At 38.7% G+C, this 17,919-nt stretch overlaps 1 protein-coding gene across 5 annotated transcripts in view; it reads left to right on the top strand.

Annotated features, from left to right (window-relative positions):
- Positions 1-17,919, top strand: part of LOC108367169 (uncharacterized) — a 252,009-nt gene that overhangs the window by 222,777 nt on the left and 11,313 nt on the right. For all 5 annotated transcript variants that reach the window (XM_017622059.1, XM_017621797.1, XM_017621860.1 and 2 more), the window contains one exon: positions 4,524-4,974. In XM_017622059.1, coding sequence (XP_017477548.1) covers positions 4,524-4,974 — 451 coding nt within the window. The remainder of the gene's footprint in view (positions 1-4,523; positions 4,975-17,919) is intronic.

A 17,919-nucleotide genomic window follows, 5' to 3' on the forward strand; every position in this document is an offset into this window, starting at 1 on the left:
TTGGTAAGAAAATAGGAAAATATCAAATAAATGATAAATACCTTCACCTGAATATTCCACGACATTTAGATAATTAATTACAATTGGAAAAGAAACACTTTCTGTAATGGGTTCAGCGCCAAATGCAACTAAACTGATTAGTCGGTATCGTTCGTGAAGAAGGGGGGTGAGTAAATAATGTAAAATTTGGTACTTATGACTTTTACTATTCCCTCTCGAAGTCAAACCGGTTTTTTTTTATCAACTGTCACCATGACTTTTTTCTACCTGCCTCCATATAGTCGAAACACTGTGCGTCGTTTGCTTGTCGCTTTAGACTGCAAATGGCTTGCATGGCATGCGATGTTGCAATGTAGAGAAATTGATTTGTTGGAGATTTTGGCATGTGCAGTGTGGAAAGCTTCAAAGATAAATGATTGCAACCGCATCGTACGAAGCGAATATTGTGTCAGCGGAGTTTTCTAGGAAACTAGAGTTGAAAATTTGCTGAGTATTTGGAGGGAAATGCTTTAGACAAAAACTTACACAGCAGGAAAGCGCTGAACTGAAGCTAAATAGCTGAAATGAGCTGAAAAACCAGTACCAGTTTTATGTTTTGCGGACAACCTGGTAGAACTCTATAAACCTAGAGATAATATGTGCACACAGCATATTATATAGTTAAAATTTCCCTAAATATTGCTGAATGGAGCTCACTGAGCTAATACTATAATTTTTGTAAAAGAATCAACTTGAAATTTCTTTTCCTAATTCATAACATGCAGCTGAATTCTGCTGAGGAGAGCTGAATTGAGCTTACATGTTACATTAGGAAATATTATAATATAATTTGGATTTATGCTTCACAATAGGCAGCTGAATTGCTTTGAAATAAAGAAAGTTAAGTTTAATGCAGACGTAGAACTGTGTGTGGTTTTAGGAGGGATTGGGAGTTGCTGACCCAACATGCGGCATCACAATGGGCCTTGAGCCTAAGTGTGTCTTATAGACGACCGCGACAACATACCTACCTAGAACTGTGCAGAATAAAACTGAACTGTGCTGAATTAAGCTGAATGACGCAGTGCTATAAATCATAAAAGGCTCGAGATAATATTAAAAAATATGTACTTAAATTTGTGCTTAATGTAGCTGAATTGAACCAAATGAGCTAATGCAGTATGTTTGGTAATATAATAATCACCAAGTTGTTTTCTTTCGCACACAAAGTGCAGCGGATTCGCGCTGAATGAGACTGCGAACAGCTGAGATGTTATATTAGCAAGTATCGGTATAAGCAACATTCAATTTAGAACTATGCTTCAGAACATAAGTACAGCTGAATTGCATTAAAAGTATGCAATTAAGTTTTAATGGAGATATACAACTGTTCACAGTGAAGATTACCTATGCTGAATAAAGCTAAATTTACCAAGAGATCCTAATCAGGTTGCTTAGGGATGGCGGAGTGCTATAGCTAATATAAATCTTGACATAATATTTAAAAAAATATTATGTACTTTAATTTGTGCCAAATGTAGCTGAATTGAGCTAATGCAGTATTTTTGGTTTTAGAATAAGCATCAAGCTGGTTTTTACCGTTCAAAAAGTGAAGCTCGTATACGCTGAATGAGGCTTAGAAGAGCTGAATTGATGTTTAATATTGCATTTTCAGATATTGGAATAAGTGGCATTTGACTACTAACTAAAGTTCATATTATGCAGCTGAATTACGCTGACCAATAGCAAGTTAATTCAAATTCAGCTAAAAAATAGCTTTAAATATATATAAAATAACATTAGTAAAAATCTAATTAGTTTTATAAAATTTTTGTTTCAAAATAAGTTATTCAGATTTTCAGCACTCAATTCAGCTTATTTAATAAAGACAATAGCTGAAATTTTTAAAAAGCTGAACCGTTTTAAAACAGAGTGCGCACTTTTAATCTAAATCCTTGTAGTATTCGCCAAGTAAGTTTTTATAAAATACGCTGAATAAGCCAGAACTTTGGGATATAAAATGCGTCTTACTCTACACCTACAATTTTAAGTACTGCTGAGCAATAATGAATGTCAGCTTAATTACCTTAAAATGTGCTGAAATAAGCTTGCGAGAAATACAAATTCCAACGGCAGTAATTTTACAAAAAAAAAGTGTTTGTCATTTAAAGCGCTCCTTATTGAATCAGCTGAATTGCTTAAAAGTGCGCTGAATTGAATCAATATATTGAGTTCAAACAATGCCCATCGCTAGCTCCCACACCCGCAATGTATAGCCAAATTCAGCTGCGTAAATTCTTTTAAAAATCTTTAACGTACGGATACCTCAAGCGCTCGATGCACATCGAATTAATTAACAATCTTCGTCATTGTGACAGCGTAAATTGGCGCCCTTTAACACACAACTTGAGCAATTTGCTAAACTCAAATAAAACTTAACCAACACAAACGCAGCAACGTCAACAGACGCAGCCAGGTGAAATACGAGACGGCTTGATAGTCGAGCATACATAAACATGGAGCCTTTAACTGGTTGTAAAGCGCTGTACAACAAGCATTACTGTTAAAATACGGTAATCAATCACTTCATTTAATTTAGGTCTTAAGTTGTGGCAGCTGTGACAAGTGGTTGGTTGTGGAATAGGGGTGCAGAAAAAGAGGAACACAAAATATTTGTAAAGTTTAAAAGTAAATAGGTGCGATTTAGTCCATGACTAGCTTGCCATGAAGGCAGATACTAAACAAGGGTTCAACTTAAGCTCCCACATGAGGCATTTAGTACTTACAAAATATTTTAAATGAGTCGAGAAAAGTGAAAAGTCAGAACGATGACGAGTAGGGCACTTTGACTATGGCCAACAGAACGGAGGAGCAATAGAAAAATGCTGACAGTAAATACACACACGCACACAGACTCCCGTTATGAAGCCGTGTGTCATGCATGACACATTTTTTTTATTGATGATGACAATGATGCCTTGTGACACGTACGTGGCGGGCGATGAATGTGCCACGAAGTAGAATGCTTTATTGTTTTTCTTCTTAATTTGTTTTGTGTGTAACTTGACGCCAAGATGTCAACAGCTGAATGGAAAAGTGCAAAGGTCACCTGAATGTGTGCGTTGTTGTCTATCTTATGTGTAAATACACAAATGCAAATTAGGCACTCGAGTATTAAATTTCATTTTCACTTGAAGTCGTGCTTGGCAAAAAAAATTAGGTTTAATAGATATAAATTATTTTTGTATTCCTAAATCATTCCTTCTCATTCTATCTTTAAACAAAGATTTCCAAAGGCGGAAATACAATTTTCGAGAATTGTTGAATTGAATTGGGTGTCTCTTATATGAGCTGAGAAAAATATTTATTCTCATTTTTATAGTAAAATATGTGCTGAATATGATTAAATGGCGCTGAATAGGCACGAAATGTTAAAAGCAAAGTATTTTTAATATATGGTATTATAAATATTTTTAGCCAAAGAGATATGCGGTGTTGAATTCAGTTAAGCTACGCTGAATTTCAATCGGCTCTTCCATAATAAATACAAGGCAATGGATTAGCCATACTACTCGTACTTATTATAAAATATAAGTGCTAAGTAAGTTAAAAATATGCTGAATACGCATGAGAAATTAAATGCACAGTACTTTTAATTTTTACTTTATAAAAGATTTCTAAGCTCAAATGAATGCTCTGCTGAATTCATTAAGTCGTGCTGAATATAAAATAAATCAGCTTTTAACTATGACAAATGCGAGCATAAGACAAGAAAGTTGTTGTCTAATAACTAAGCAATACCAATTGCCGAATTTAATTAGGTTTCGTTTATATTAGCTTATAAAGATCAAATTCGCATTGATTAAAAAGAGGAACGCTGGGAAATTTATTTTTCCAATTGCGAAATACATTGCTTTGCTGAATATGATCAGATGGCGCTGAATATAAACGAAATCTGAAAGGCAGCGTTTTTTAATATTTTTTATCAAAAATGTTTTCAGCCAAAACAATATTTTGTGCTGAATTTAGTTAAGGTATGCTGAATTGAAATCAGCTTTTACTGCTACAAATACAATGCAATAGAATAGCCATACTAGTTACTTGCTGAATTGAAAAAAACAGTTTGCTGAGTCAAAAATCTTTAAATGTTGTTATGCTGCATGTATAGCAGTGTAATTTTCCAGCTGAAATATATACAAATAAATTCATGGATGGCGCAAAAATTGTGCTGAATTTAATTTTAGTGTGATATGTTTTGACAATAGATACAAAACTAATACTTTATAACAATCAAAGAATATTTTTAAAAGTCTTATCACAAAAATGGCGGAGTTTACACAAAATTTCAGCTGCTTAATTGAGAGTGCTGAATATAATAAACACTAAATATTCAAGAAATGCATTTTGGTCACGTGTAAAAAATCATTTATTAAACGATCTACCTGCTAAATTTTGACCCAAAAACAATTCGTATATTACACATCACTTCCAAACACTACATCCTCGCTTAACATTTTAATTCTCCATTTCAATTTAATTTCTAGGTATTCGTCGAGCGAAATTCCTCACAAAACCTCTGCCACCGGAGATCAGCACATTAGTAGCCGGCGAACGAGATATAACCTGTAGACATGATTTATTATTACAACAAAACGATGGCAGTGGTGGCGTTAGTTGTGGCATAAATGGTGGAAATAATTCAACAAATACTGCCACAACAGCAACACAATCGGCTACAACAACACCAACCACTTCAACATTGAATGCAACAAATGCAACTTCCATTGCGATGCTGACAGCTGGATTGACAGCAACAGCACCAGCAACAGCAACAACATCAATAGCGGCGGCGACGTGTAGCGGTAATCCGCCAACAACAACAGCAGTTACCACACAATTGGGTGCTTTGATGTCGGGCCCAGCGTCGATGGTTGGTTCGAATGCAACTGTCGACATAATGGAGGATGAGGAAGAGCATGAACAGCAGCGTTTGGGGTAAGCTATAAATCTGATTGTTTATTGGTGTTGGTACTTTTTTTTTGTGGGGAATGTTATGCATTTTAAATGGTTTATTTGTATGTCTGATTGCGTATTTTTGGCAGCAAGGCTGTTAGTTGGCAAATGGGTTTTGCTGAATGGCGGCAGAAAGGGCTGAATAGTGGTGGAAAGTTTTTGTTGAGATAACAAGTGATTGAACTGCAAGATATGAAAGCATTTTATACTCTTCACCGCTTAAGAAATTAATTAAAAGTTGCTGAATTATGCTGAATATAGTTGGTTTGATTTTAGGAAGGTTTTGGTGGTACCTTAACGCATGAGAAATTTACACAACTCACCTGCGGAATCATGTAAAAAGTACGTCCAGCAAATTTGTTAACATTTTGGTTTTATGACAAAAACCTTTGCGCGTATTTAGATCTAGCTTTTTTATTTTAAGAGGCTGCCTTTTGTAGGTTTGAACTTAGAGAAAACATATTTTTTTGCATTTTATGAAAAGGCAGGAATGGATCCGCTGCTGAATTGCGCCAATAGATTTCGACTTCAAACAAATGCATTTTATGAAGTTAAAGGGAAAAACTGCTGCTGAATTGCACTGTAGTGAGTGTGTATAGTCAGATTGTGCTATTTCTTCTTCTTCTTCTTATTTGGCGCTGTAACCGCCTAAGCGATTTTGGCCGAGTCCAAAACAGCACGCCAGTCATTTTTCTTCTGTGCTAACTGACGCCAATTGAAAATGCCAAGTGAAGCCAAGTCCTTCTCCACCTGGTCTTTCCAACGCAGAGGAGGCCTTCCTCTTCCTCTGTTACCAGCATCGCGGCCCGCGTTGAATATTTTCAGAGCAGGAGCGTTTCTGTCCATCCGAACGACATGGCCAAGCCAGCGGAGCCGCTGAATTTTAATTCGCTGCACTATGTCTATATCGTTGTAAAGCTCATACAGCTCATCGTTAAATCGTCTGCGATATTCGCCATCACCAACGCGTAAAGGTCCGTAAATCTTTCGCAGAATCTTTCTCTCGAAAACTCCAAGAGCCGCCTCATCAGATGCTTTCATTGTCCATGCTTCCGCGCCATACACCAGCACAGGCATGATGAGTGACTTATAGAGTGTGATCTTTGTACGACGAGAGAGGACTTTACTTCTCAATTGCCTACTCAGCCCAAAGTAGCACTTGTTGGCAAGAGTGATTCTCCGTTGGATTTCAAGGCTGACATTATTATTGGTGTTAATGCTGGTTCCCAAATAAACGAAGTCGTCTACTTTTTCAAACTTGTAACTGTCAACAGTGACGTGGGTGCCAAGACGCGTATGCTCTGACTGTTTGTGTGCTGACAGGAGATACTTCGTTTTGTCCTCGTTCACCACCAGACCCATTCGCTTTGCTTCTCTATCCAATCCCGAGAAGGCAGAACAGACGTAGCCCTTGTTTTTACCGATAATATCGATGTCGTCGGCATACGCCAGCAATTGTACGCTCTTATAAAGTATTGTGCCTGAGCGGTTCAGTTCTGCGGCTCTTATTATCTTCTCCAACATAAGATTAAAGAAATCACACGAAAGGGAGTCCCCTTGTCTGAAACCTCGTTTGGTATCAAACGGCTCGGAGAGGTCCTTCCCTATTCTGACGGAGCTGGTGGTATTGCTCAACGTCATTTTACACAGCCGTATTAGTTTCGCGGGGATACCAAATTCAGACATCGCGGCATAAAGGCAACTTCTCTTCGTGCTGTCGAAAGCGGCTTTGAAATCGACAAATAGATGGTGTGTGTCGATCCTATTCTCGCGGGTCTTTTCCAAGATTTGGCGTATTGTGAATACCTGATCTATGGTGGATTTTCCAGGCCTAAAGCCACACTGATAAGGTCCAATCAGCTCGTTGACGGTGGGCTTCAGTCTTTCGCACAATACGCTCGATAAGACCTTGTAACCTATGCTTAGAAGGCTAATTCCGCGGTAGTTGGCGCGTATGGCGGGGTCGCCTTTCTTGTGGATTGGGCAGAGCACACTTAAATTCCAGTCGTCGGGCATGCGTTCATCTGACCATATTCTGCATACGAGCTGATGCATGCACCTCATCAGCTCCTCGCCGCCGTACTTGAATAGCTCGGCTGGCAGGCCGTCAGCTCCAGCAGCTTTGTTGTTTTTCAGCCGCGTAATCGCTATTCGTACCTCGTCATAGTCAGGCGGTGGGACAGCTACTCCATCATCATCGACTGGGGACTCGGGTTCGTCTTCCTCACTACTTTCAGCGCTGCTACCATTCAGTAGGTTATAAAAGTGTTCCCTCCACAATTTAAGTATATTCTGGACATCGGTCACTAGGTCGCCATTGTTGTTCTTACAGGAGTTCGCCCCGGTCTTGAAACCTTCCGTAAGTCGCCTAACCCTCTGGTAGAATTTTCGGGCGTTCTTCCTGTCGGCCAGCATCTCAAGCTCTTCGCACTCACGTATTTCGGCCTCTCTCTTCTTATTGCGGCAAATACGTCTCGCTTCCTTCTTCAGTTCCCTATAACGGTCCCACATGGCTCGCGTTGCGCCCGATCGCAGCGTGGCCCTGTAGGCGGCATCTTTTTTCTCTGCGGCTTCTTGACATTCCTCATCGTACCAGTTGTTCTTTCGGGCTCGCTGAAATCCAACTACTTCTTCGGCGGCGGTACTTAATGATCGGGAAATGTGGTTCCACTGCTCGCGTACGTCGGATTGTTGAAGAGTGCTCTCAGAGAGCAGGTGTGTGAGTCGAGTGGCGAATAAATTGGCCGTCTGTTGTGATTGCAGCTTTTCGACGTTAAGCTTTCCTTGCATTGTTGGGCGCACATTTTTTGCTGCACAGAGGCGGGTGCGTATCTTGGCTACAACAAGATAGTGGTCCGAGTCGATGTTTGGCCCTCGGAGTGTACGTACGTCCAAAACGCTTGAAGCATGCCTTCCGTCTATCACAACATGATCGATTTGGTTTCTCGTTTTTCGATCTGGAGACAGCCATGTAGCTTGGTGGATGTTCTTATGCTGGAACCTAGTACTACATATTACCATATTTCGGGCCCCGGCGAAGTCGATCAGCCTCAGTCCGTTATCGGACGTTTCGTCGTGGAGGCTGAATTTTCCGACAGTGGCGCCAAAGATCCCTTCCTTGCCCACCTTGGCAATAAAATCTCCAAGCACGATTTTGACATCGTGTCGGGGCAGCGCTCATATGTACGGTCCAAGCGCTCATAAAAGAGATCCTTGGACGCCTCATCCTTCTCTTCCGTCGGGGCATGGGCGCAGATGAGCGAGATGTTGAAGAATCTAGCTTTGATGCGGATTGTGGCTAGACGTTCGTCCACCGGGGTGAACGCCAGTACTCGGCGACGGAGTCTCTCTCCTACCACGAATCCAACACCGAATTTGCGCTCCTTTACGTGGCAACTGTAGTAGACGTCGCAAAGCTTCGCGCTTACTTTACCTTGCCCCGTCCATCGCAGTTCTTGGATGGTGGTGATGTCAGCCTTTGTCTTCCCGAGGACATCAACCAGCCGGGCAGAGGCACCTTCCCCATTAAGGGTCCGGATATTCCAGGTGCATACCCTTAAATCATAGTCCTTTATACGTTTGCCGTGGTCGTCATCAGAAAAAGGGGGTCTCATCCGAGGCTGTTTGCTTCTTTTCATTGGGCGGGGTTTTAACGTGGCGGGACCCAAACCCAGCGCACGCGAAGTTTTACGCCTTCTCACTTTAGCTCGCTCCCAAACGGGTGTTTGGTTGCTACCCAGAGGATACGTGGATTTAAATATCCGGACGTTGTGAGCTGCGATTTGAACCGCACGCACAAGAAACGCTTCTGGCCACTACCAGGTGAATGGCAGTCAAAAGTTTTCCACTTCTGCGCACGGAACCATCCTCTATTGTGCTATTTCACGAAACTAAAATTACGTATCTTATTTGATATTTTAACTGAACTCTTGGCCTCTCTTGAAATTAATGCTGAGTATCGAACTCTTTTAAGGTAGTCGCTTCCGCCTCAAAAAAGGGAAAACGCCCTTAGGTGCTTACAATATCCATCGTCCTCTCCGGCAGTTCGTTCACTTCGTCAGCTTTTAAGCGCATCATTCTGAATCAGATCCCACATATATGTAAAGGCAGTTTTCACATTAGATCGCCAATAGCTTCTTACGTTAAATAATAAATCCGACCATATATCAAAATTCTAAGCAAATCCAACAAATTATTTTAGATGTTTACTTGAGAAATTGCCTGCCACCAGGAGATATTTCGTGCCCTCTTGCCCCTTACAGCACCTCTGTCAATCCCAGCTCCCTTAGGAAATCAAGTAGATTGTTTGGCAACATCGAGTGCATGTGTTTCGGCTGTCGATTTAGTGACTCGAGATAATTCTCTCGTCTCCTTGCAACTGAATCGCATTTCTGGGGTATGTGCCCAGAAAATTCAGCTTCTCTACCACAAAAACGGCATGAATCGGTGGACCGAGTCCCAAGTTTTTATAGGTGACTCCTTAATCAGTAATTTTTAAAATTCTTAGCTTTTGGTAGGTTAATGAGCTTATCATGTCTTTTCCTATTGTATACCCCCAATAGCTTGTTGGTTTCACGCTGCCCAGAGACTTAGTTCCACTGCAGTTCTTTTTATAGTGTGTGATTCTATTGCAAAGAAGCAATCGAGCCTATTGGTGTTGTTACTGCGGCTTCCCTAGCAAGCCTGTCTGCCTCTTCATTTCCCTATATGCTTTTGTGGCCCGGCACCCAGGAAAGGAAGACATTTTTTCTCCCTACGTACTTCAGAACCCGTGCAGACTTGATTTCATAAGAATGAAGAGTAATGAGTGCATCCCGACTATCGCTTAGTATTTGGACGTTTTCGCTGCAATATTTTCACTGAAGATTAATCCCTGCTCACAGGATTATGGCGTGAACCATCGATTAAAATATTCTAGGCAGTTTGACCATGGGAACCAAAGATGCCGGCTCTAATGCCCACATGTGTTTTTGAGCCATCTGTGTTTCAAATAAGAGAGTGCAGCTAGAAATATTTAAGGATGTTAGTATCGGTTCAGCTTGCTGTTTTGAAGTGCCTTTAGAAGCTAATAATGCTGCTGATATCCCCTCGCGGGAATTGAGTTATGGGTATCTATTCCCCGAGAGATTCCATTTTACGAGATGTTACTATCCTCTCTCTCTACCCCATGTTTCTCTAGTGAAGTTTATTAAGAATCGTTTGAATGCCAGCTCTATACCAATATGCAGCAGCGTAAGCTCAAGAATAGCTTCCATTTCTGCCATAGGTCAGGTGCACATTACGCATGTGATGCACACACATGCGAGACGTTGTAATTTCGTGAGTGAGCGCCTCAAAGTCACTCGGTTTACTATCGAGCCCGAGACCACCGCTCGACAGGTTATCATTGGTTTGACAATCGTGGCATACACCCATCTGAGTACCTGATTTCCCAAGATTTTCCTGCAAGATGTTTTCATACCATTAGTGCTCTTGTGGATTTGGATGTCGCCATACCAACGTGTTTCTTACACTACAGTTTTTGTCGAGCGTGATGTCCAAATATCCAAAACAGTGCTGACCTCTATGCCATTCAGAGTTATGGTCCTCATTCCCGTTAGGATTCTTCTTCTAGTGAACGGGATGATGGCTGCTTTCGTTGGGTTTATGTTGATACACACATTTACACACTACTCTTTTCTTATCTTTAATCTCCTTTGGATTAAGTTACATAGAGTGTTGTCAAACTTGCTGCTCCTTGCTAGTATGACTATATAATTCGCATAGCTCCGGAATTAGATTCCATTCTCCAATAGCATTTGCAGGACTCGTCTAATACTAAACTCCAGAGGAAGGAGATAACTCAAATCTTTTAGATCTTTTGTGAAACAGAATAAAACGCCGAAATATTTACGTGCTAAAAATCACTGCAGTAGACTGAGTTACTTGGAAATCTATTTTTTTTTGTTTGCCTTAGTCTTACCAATATTCGCTTTTAACTATTCATAAGTAGCTTTTAGTACTTCTTCTTCTTCTTGATTGACGCTGTACCCGTCTAAGCGCTTCTGGCCGTGTCCGCCAATGCACGTCAGTCATTTCTTGCGCCAATTGGAAATGCGATATGAAGCCAAGTCCTTATCCCCCTAATCTTTCCAACGCAGAGGAGACCTTACACTTCTTCTGTTACCAGCATCGCGGCCCGCCTTCTGTTACGTTTAGTGCTACTCTTCGAAAGTCTGCTGTATAAGTTTAAAACTAGCTGAATTCACTTCAAGTGAAATGCGGATAACTTTGTAAAGTTATTTGGAGTTTTATTTAACTTAAATACTTTATTAACATTTGTTAGCAAATTACAAAGTCTACAAACTAAACAAAATGGAGTTTTTATAGAACAAATTTGCGCCAATAAGGAGAAAAAAAGCCAACCCTTCGGTGGTAAACGAAACGAAATTACAACAAATCAATAACAAAGTACAAACATTCAGCGTTGCGTACGTTGACGCTCATGCAAATTGAATTGATTTCCCTTTTTGCTTTGGTCAGCCAACGAAAAAAGGAAAAATAAGTAGGAATCCATACAGTTGAATAAGAGCGTGTATTTTAAAGCAAAAAAAAAATAGTGTCTAGCAAAACGATGACTGCAAAATAAAAATAAATAAAGGCGAAAGTAAATATTTTGTTCGCAAACCGTATTGTGGTGCCGCTTATAAAGCGCCCAACTCCGGTACGTTGATAAATTTGTCGTAATCACAGTGCCGGTATGTTTAACCGTCCGGCCGTGTAGTGTTTCCTGGTGGCTTGCCCTTTTTACCGTCGTCTTTTCCTTTTAGCTCCTTTTTTTGACGTTTTGTACTTAAATTCTTCTTTTTTTGCGATACAAGTTTCGCATTTCCTTTTATTTTTTCCGGTTACCATGCCAAAAGTCGTCGGCCTGTTGTTACTTAGCAGACAACTTGATTTATATAGTGGCATATTTGGGGTGACTACAAAAATCAGCTTGGAGCATGAGAGGCAATTTTTTAGAGGCGGAAAGAAATTTGTTAGTATATTTTTTCAATAACCGGTGCTAAATATGTATCAACTAATGGAATCAAAATAGAAATAGAGATAAAAATGTCAGAGGCGATGAGAATAAAGAAGCATATCTACATTTTGGGAACAAATTTAGATATTGGCTTCAAATGCCAGAGTAGCTTAAGTTACGCAAGGAAGTATTCGTTCCTTCACGCAATTAAATAAATTAATATAAAAGTCTTCGAAAACTTAAAAATATTTATCTCGCTGATAATTATTTTGAAAAGAATTTTATTATTCTTCTTTGGAAAACTTTTTTAAAACTCCACCATGAAATAATTATTATTCTGAGACAGAAAGAAAAAAATCTAAAAATTCTGGCTTCTGTTGCTCTACTAAAGAACCCCATATACATTTTTCTTTAATATCTTTAACGTACGAACAAAAAGAGCGTAACACAGTGATCACTTTTAGATCAAAGGCTCTACACAAAGTGGATGAAAAGACTTTCAAATGTTTTATAAACTCATGTTGTAGACCACCTAATATCCTAATAAAACTGCGTTACCATTTGGCAACTAATAACAAAGCAACATTTTGCGATACGAAGCCTCGCCTTCTGGACTCTTTTGGTCTAATAAGAGATTTTAAAACTATTTTATAGAGCAAAATGGTGGAATATTTTAACTTCAGTTTTGCGCAAGTAAACCACTATAAAGCTCTTATAGACATTTTTTTGTTATACAGTTACTACAGCATCTAAACTAAACCATCCGCTATCTCATACCCCTTTATTCTCTTGTGTAAATACATTCAAGGTGCCTTAAGTGCCGCCTGGCTGTCGCTAAGGATCATGATTATCTCACTACGATGGTATCTACGTAAGTTAATCTCTGTACACCGGTTTATGGCGTATACTTCCGCTTGGTAGATGCTCTGGTTGTGCCCATGGGCACGGATGTCTTCATTCTGCGACCATAAGTAGCTGTCCCAATGCCTTCTGGTGTTTTGGAGCGGTCAGTGTACCACCGTGGGGACTAATATGATTCGATATAGGGGCCGCAATTTTTGATGTCAATATCTTTAATTAATGGTAACCCTATAGATTCCTCAGCCCCTATTTGCCTGATAGTTCTAAAATGCAACAGCATACCAAGTTCACATGAAAGCTCTTCACCCTCCAGCGAACAATAGCTCTCACTGGTATCATTTCATACGAACGGCATAGGCATAACATAGAAATGTGAAATTTATGTAAAATAGTTGGCCTAGTAAAAACACCAGTAGACCCTGTGGCCTTATTAAATGTGAACTAACATAGTATAAGACCAGAGTACAGAGCTTCATATATAGTATAAGCAAGGCATTAAAGTTTTGTGGTTAATTATCTCACAATTTTCAAATTGACTCTCTAGACTCCGACTAATACTCCCAACATTTGCATACCGCTAGAACTTCTGTACTATTTAAAGCATTGTAGTTTCTCGCTTAATATCATACCAAAAACATGTTGCTTTTTTTGCGCCAAACTTTATGAGATTATTAAATAGCCACGACAAGCCCACGTACAGCTATTCCATCATTTCTAAAATACTTGTCGGCGAATTCAGCGTGCATGCATAATTGGTTGGGTAAGTTTTTTTAAAAACGAAGTAAATTAGTACAAATTGTTAGTAATTTTCATTAGAGTTTGAATAACTCCTTTCACTAAATGGCTTTTAGTAACTTTAACGAGATCTTAACTTATTTTATTTTCTTCATTTTAGTGCAGTTTTGACAAAATTTTCTTGCTAAAAAATCTCTTGTTACACTACTTCATTGTATTCCTTTGATTGTACAGGTTAAATAAAAGCTTGTTTTTAAAAAATATTTTTTTTACATTATTTTATTTTATAATTTTTAGTCCATTTATAAAAGCGTTGTATGTTAAAAAGTGTTATTTTATTTTATTTAAAAAATTTTGCAATAGATATTAAAATAATTCAACTTGCAATGAAAGAGAACAGAAGACATGGCAAGCAAAATGTTTGCTTACGTTTTGTATAAACATACATATGTACATATAACAGCAGCATATATGTAATACATACTTCTATATTGGCAGTAAGCTAACTTCTCAATGTGTAAGCATTCCGAAATCAAAGCGAGACAGTCTAGTACCGTTTTTGTCAATGTACTGTGTACTTGAGTGCCGTTTTTGTATATGTGTTGTGTACATGTTTATTTATAAACGTATGTGTTCCTTTTCTTTCGTACGTGTTTATTGATATATCGGTACTGTAGTGTTTTCGGACGGTACTAGCTCTTACTGCCAATATAGGAGTATTACATATATAAACAGCAGTTAATTTTATTTAAAGAAATGGCGTGTCGTCCATTTCCGCTGTAGCATGGCATATATTTAAGCGCAATATTTAACTGCTTCCGGCGGGGCGACATCTGGAGTCTTCTAATTCATAGAACGAGGTTCATATCTAACAATTTTATGATAGTTTTACGTTCTTTGGCAAATTACGCTCTGTTAGCCATAAACAGAGGTGGGCACTACCACAAACAAGCGTGAGCTAGAAGTGAGCATGTGTTAGTGTACCTAATTCATTTTGCATGCTGTCGTGTTCTCATCGCTGCGCTCTCGCTTGTATATGTACACTCAACGCTTACGCTCTTTTAGCACCTGCTAACTCTCTGCCCATGCCTGGCCATAAATCTTACTATTTTTTAACTGCCTTTGAATCAAGACCCCTGGACCATATGGGGAATTCATTTATATATTAAATTGCATTGTCATCGTGATTGGAACTATGCTGAAAACTTCAAGTCTCTAACTTGTCGGGAAGTCAGTTTAAAACCGATTGGAAATTTCCGCGATTTGCGCGGGATGACCAAGTTAAATAAAAGCTTATAAAAAAAAACTTATNCTTGTCTTTACTCACATTTGTATTTGGGAGCTATAAATACATACATACATCGCCAATATTTAAGTACCAAAAATACCAAAAAAATTCTTGTACGCCGTGTTGCTCCAGAATAGGAAACAAGTGTTATAGGTGGCACCAATTGAGTAGCAATGGCAGTAGATATATATATGAAAAAAGCGAACATGAAAAAATGTGAAAATAAATATTTCTGTTAACATAAGCTCAAATTAATACACATTGGGGCTGTGCGATTATTCGATTACTCGAGCAAGTTGGTTAATCAATTATTCGGTTAAACAATTACTCGAGTAATCAAGATTTTGGTTACTCAAAACGATGATTAATCGAGTTACTTAAAATATGATTACTCAAAAAATAATAATTTTGCTCGTTAAAAGAGTTTGCTTTGGAAAATGCTTATTATCTTTTTTACATTCTGTATATGAAAAAATTTTTCGTTTTAATTTTTGAAAACAGAAACGTTGTTTTCAAAGTATCAAGGAACTTTAACTACTTTATGCATATGTAAATAGTTGAAATGTTGATTACTCATTTTACTCGAAATGTTGATTAATCATAAAGTAACTTACTCAAATATTATTTTTTTTGGTTAATCAAAAATCTTTATTACTCGATTAACTGAACTTTTGCGTAATCATAATTTCCAATTAATCGAATAATTGAGTTATTTACTTTATGATTAATTAAAATTTTTAGTAATCAATTAATCGCACAGCCCTAATACACATACATATGTATGGTTATGTAGGTATATGCATATATACACATACATACATAAATTGATATTGGTGGTGATCAGGATATGCACGTGTAATTTCGGCAAGCAGCAAGTGTCAGAACTTCTCTCAGGCAACTGCCCCCACATTTTTCGTCTCTTACATAGCCAGCTACTAACTAATTTATTTGTCACTATATATTAACGTAGTAATGCATTATTCGACTACGAGACGTGCAACTTCTGGTATCCATGACTATTCAACAACAACAGCAGCTGTGGAAGTTCAACCAGCAGTCAATCATTGATTACTTTCTGCCATTGTATGTGCATACGTGTATAGCATTTATTCAGACTATTTTTCGTTGTTCGCCGCGTTGCTTTATTAATATTAGTGACGCTGTATTTGTGTCTGCATATGTATATTTTCTTTTCGCTTAACTTCATTTCAATTCACTTTGTCGTGGTTGGTTGGCGATGTCAGTAATTAATTGTAGCTTCAGTTCGATGCAGGTCAATTAATTTTCTCTATGCTCGTATTTCGTTATTTATATTATTTTGCAATTCCGAAGCACTTAAGTGTGCGCCTACTAGCAGCATATCAATTTCAGGAGTGGGCATTTTCGCATACATATATGTATACAAATATATGAGTTTTTGCTTGAGTGTATCGCAGTACACACCAAACGAGGTTTTAGACAAGGCGATTCACTCTCGTGCGACTTTTTCAATCTCATGCTGGAAAGCGTAATAAGAGCTGCCAATCTGAATCGCAGCGGCACCATATATACCAAAGAATAATGCTGCTGGCGTATGCAGATGATATCGATATCGTAGGTCTGAAACAAAGGAACGTAACCGCAGCATTTTCCAGTTTATAAAAAGAAGCTAAAGAGGTTGGTCTAGCGGTGAACGAGGGAAAGACAAAGTACCTAATGGCAACATATAAAGAGTCCACGCGTTACGGAACACACGTCACTGTTGGCAGATATAACTTTGAAATAGTGAAGGACCTTGTCAACCTAGGATCCAGCATAAACACCACCAACAACGTCAGCCTGGAGATCAAGCGAAGAATAACTCTTGTCAACAGGTGCTACTTTGGGCTCGGTAGGCAATTGAAAAGCAGAGCCCTCTCTCGACGAACGAAACTCACGCTCTACAAATCTCTCATCATGCCGTCGAACAAAGATGAGAAGGCTTTGGAGGCTTTCGAGAGAACTATCCTACGCAAAATCTATGGCCCTGTTTTCGTGGATAGTGGATATCGGAGAAGATGGAATGACGAACTGTATGAGCTTTTTAACGACATGGACATAGTTAAGCGCATAAAAATACAGCGATTGCGTTGGCTTGGACATGTTGTACGCATGGATGACGACTCTCCGGTGAAAAGATCCTTCGACTCCGCACCCATGGGTGGACAACGAAAGCAAGGGCGCCCACGAACGCAATGGAAGGATTAAGTCCAGAAGAACCTGTCTTCGCTAGGGATAACCAACTGGCGCAAATTCGCGCAGGAGAGAAGCAATTGGAGAAGCTTTTTGGTCTCGGCCCAAACCGACAAACGGTTGTAGTGCCAAATAAGAAGAAGAAGTGTCGCCGAGTAATTTGAGCTGCATGCTATGTCTCGATGGAACTTAGGTAAATGGCAAACCTCCGAAAATGTATCTTTATTGAAAACGATTCTGTTAAAAAAAATAACCAACTGTCATTCGCGGACGCGCAAAGCAGTAGGCCACCCCTTTCAAGTGAAAGAACTAAGATGCAGTACAAACTGAAATAGAAGCACGGCCAAAAAAAATATTTATTTTGGTTGTATATTTTATTGGTTTAAGCTGTGCTAAAACCAATTTATTATGTAGATTTTATTTGCACTTCTTTGGTAAGAAAAGTTTAATAAGAATATTTTTTTACGAAAACTAAATGTGGCATTGTGCCCACTCTGGTTTTGTAGGTGCATAGCATATAATTTTTCTACATACATTTATGTACACAATCGTTTAATTGCCGAAGGGAATAAGTCAGTATTTTTTCGCTATGACAATTTTGATGCAGTTCGGTTTGTTTAAAGGAGCTTTGTTAAACTTCATCCAATTTGCCATATCGGAAAAATGCTGACTTAATTTACTAATTTTTATACCCGAGCGCACTTGTGCACAAGGGTATTATAACTTTGTTCACATAAGGGTTGTTTGTAACAGGCAAAACGAATCGAGATAGATATAGACAAATGTATACATAAATGATCAGAATGAAAAGAGAAATCGATTAAGCGGT

This window comes from Rhagoletis zephyria, unplaced genomic scaffold, assembly GCF_001687245.7.
Source record: "Rhagoletis zephyria isolate East Lansing unplaced genomic scaffold, Rhagoletis_zephyria_1.1 Rzeph_scaffold_00002, whole genome shotgun sequence".
NCBI lineage: Eukaryota > Metazoa > Arthropoda > Insecta > Diptera > Tephritidae > Rhagoletis > Rhagoletis zephyria.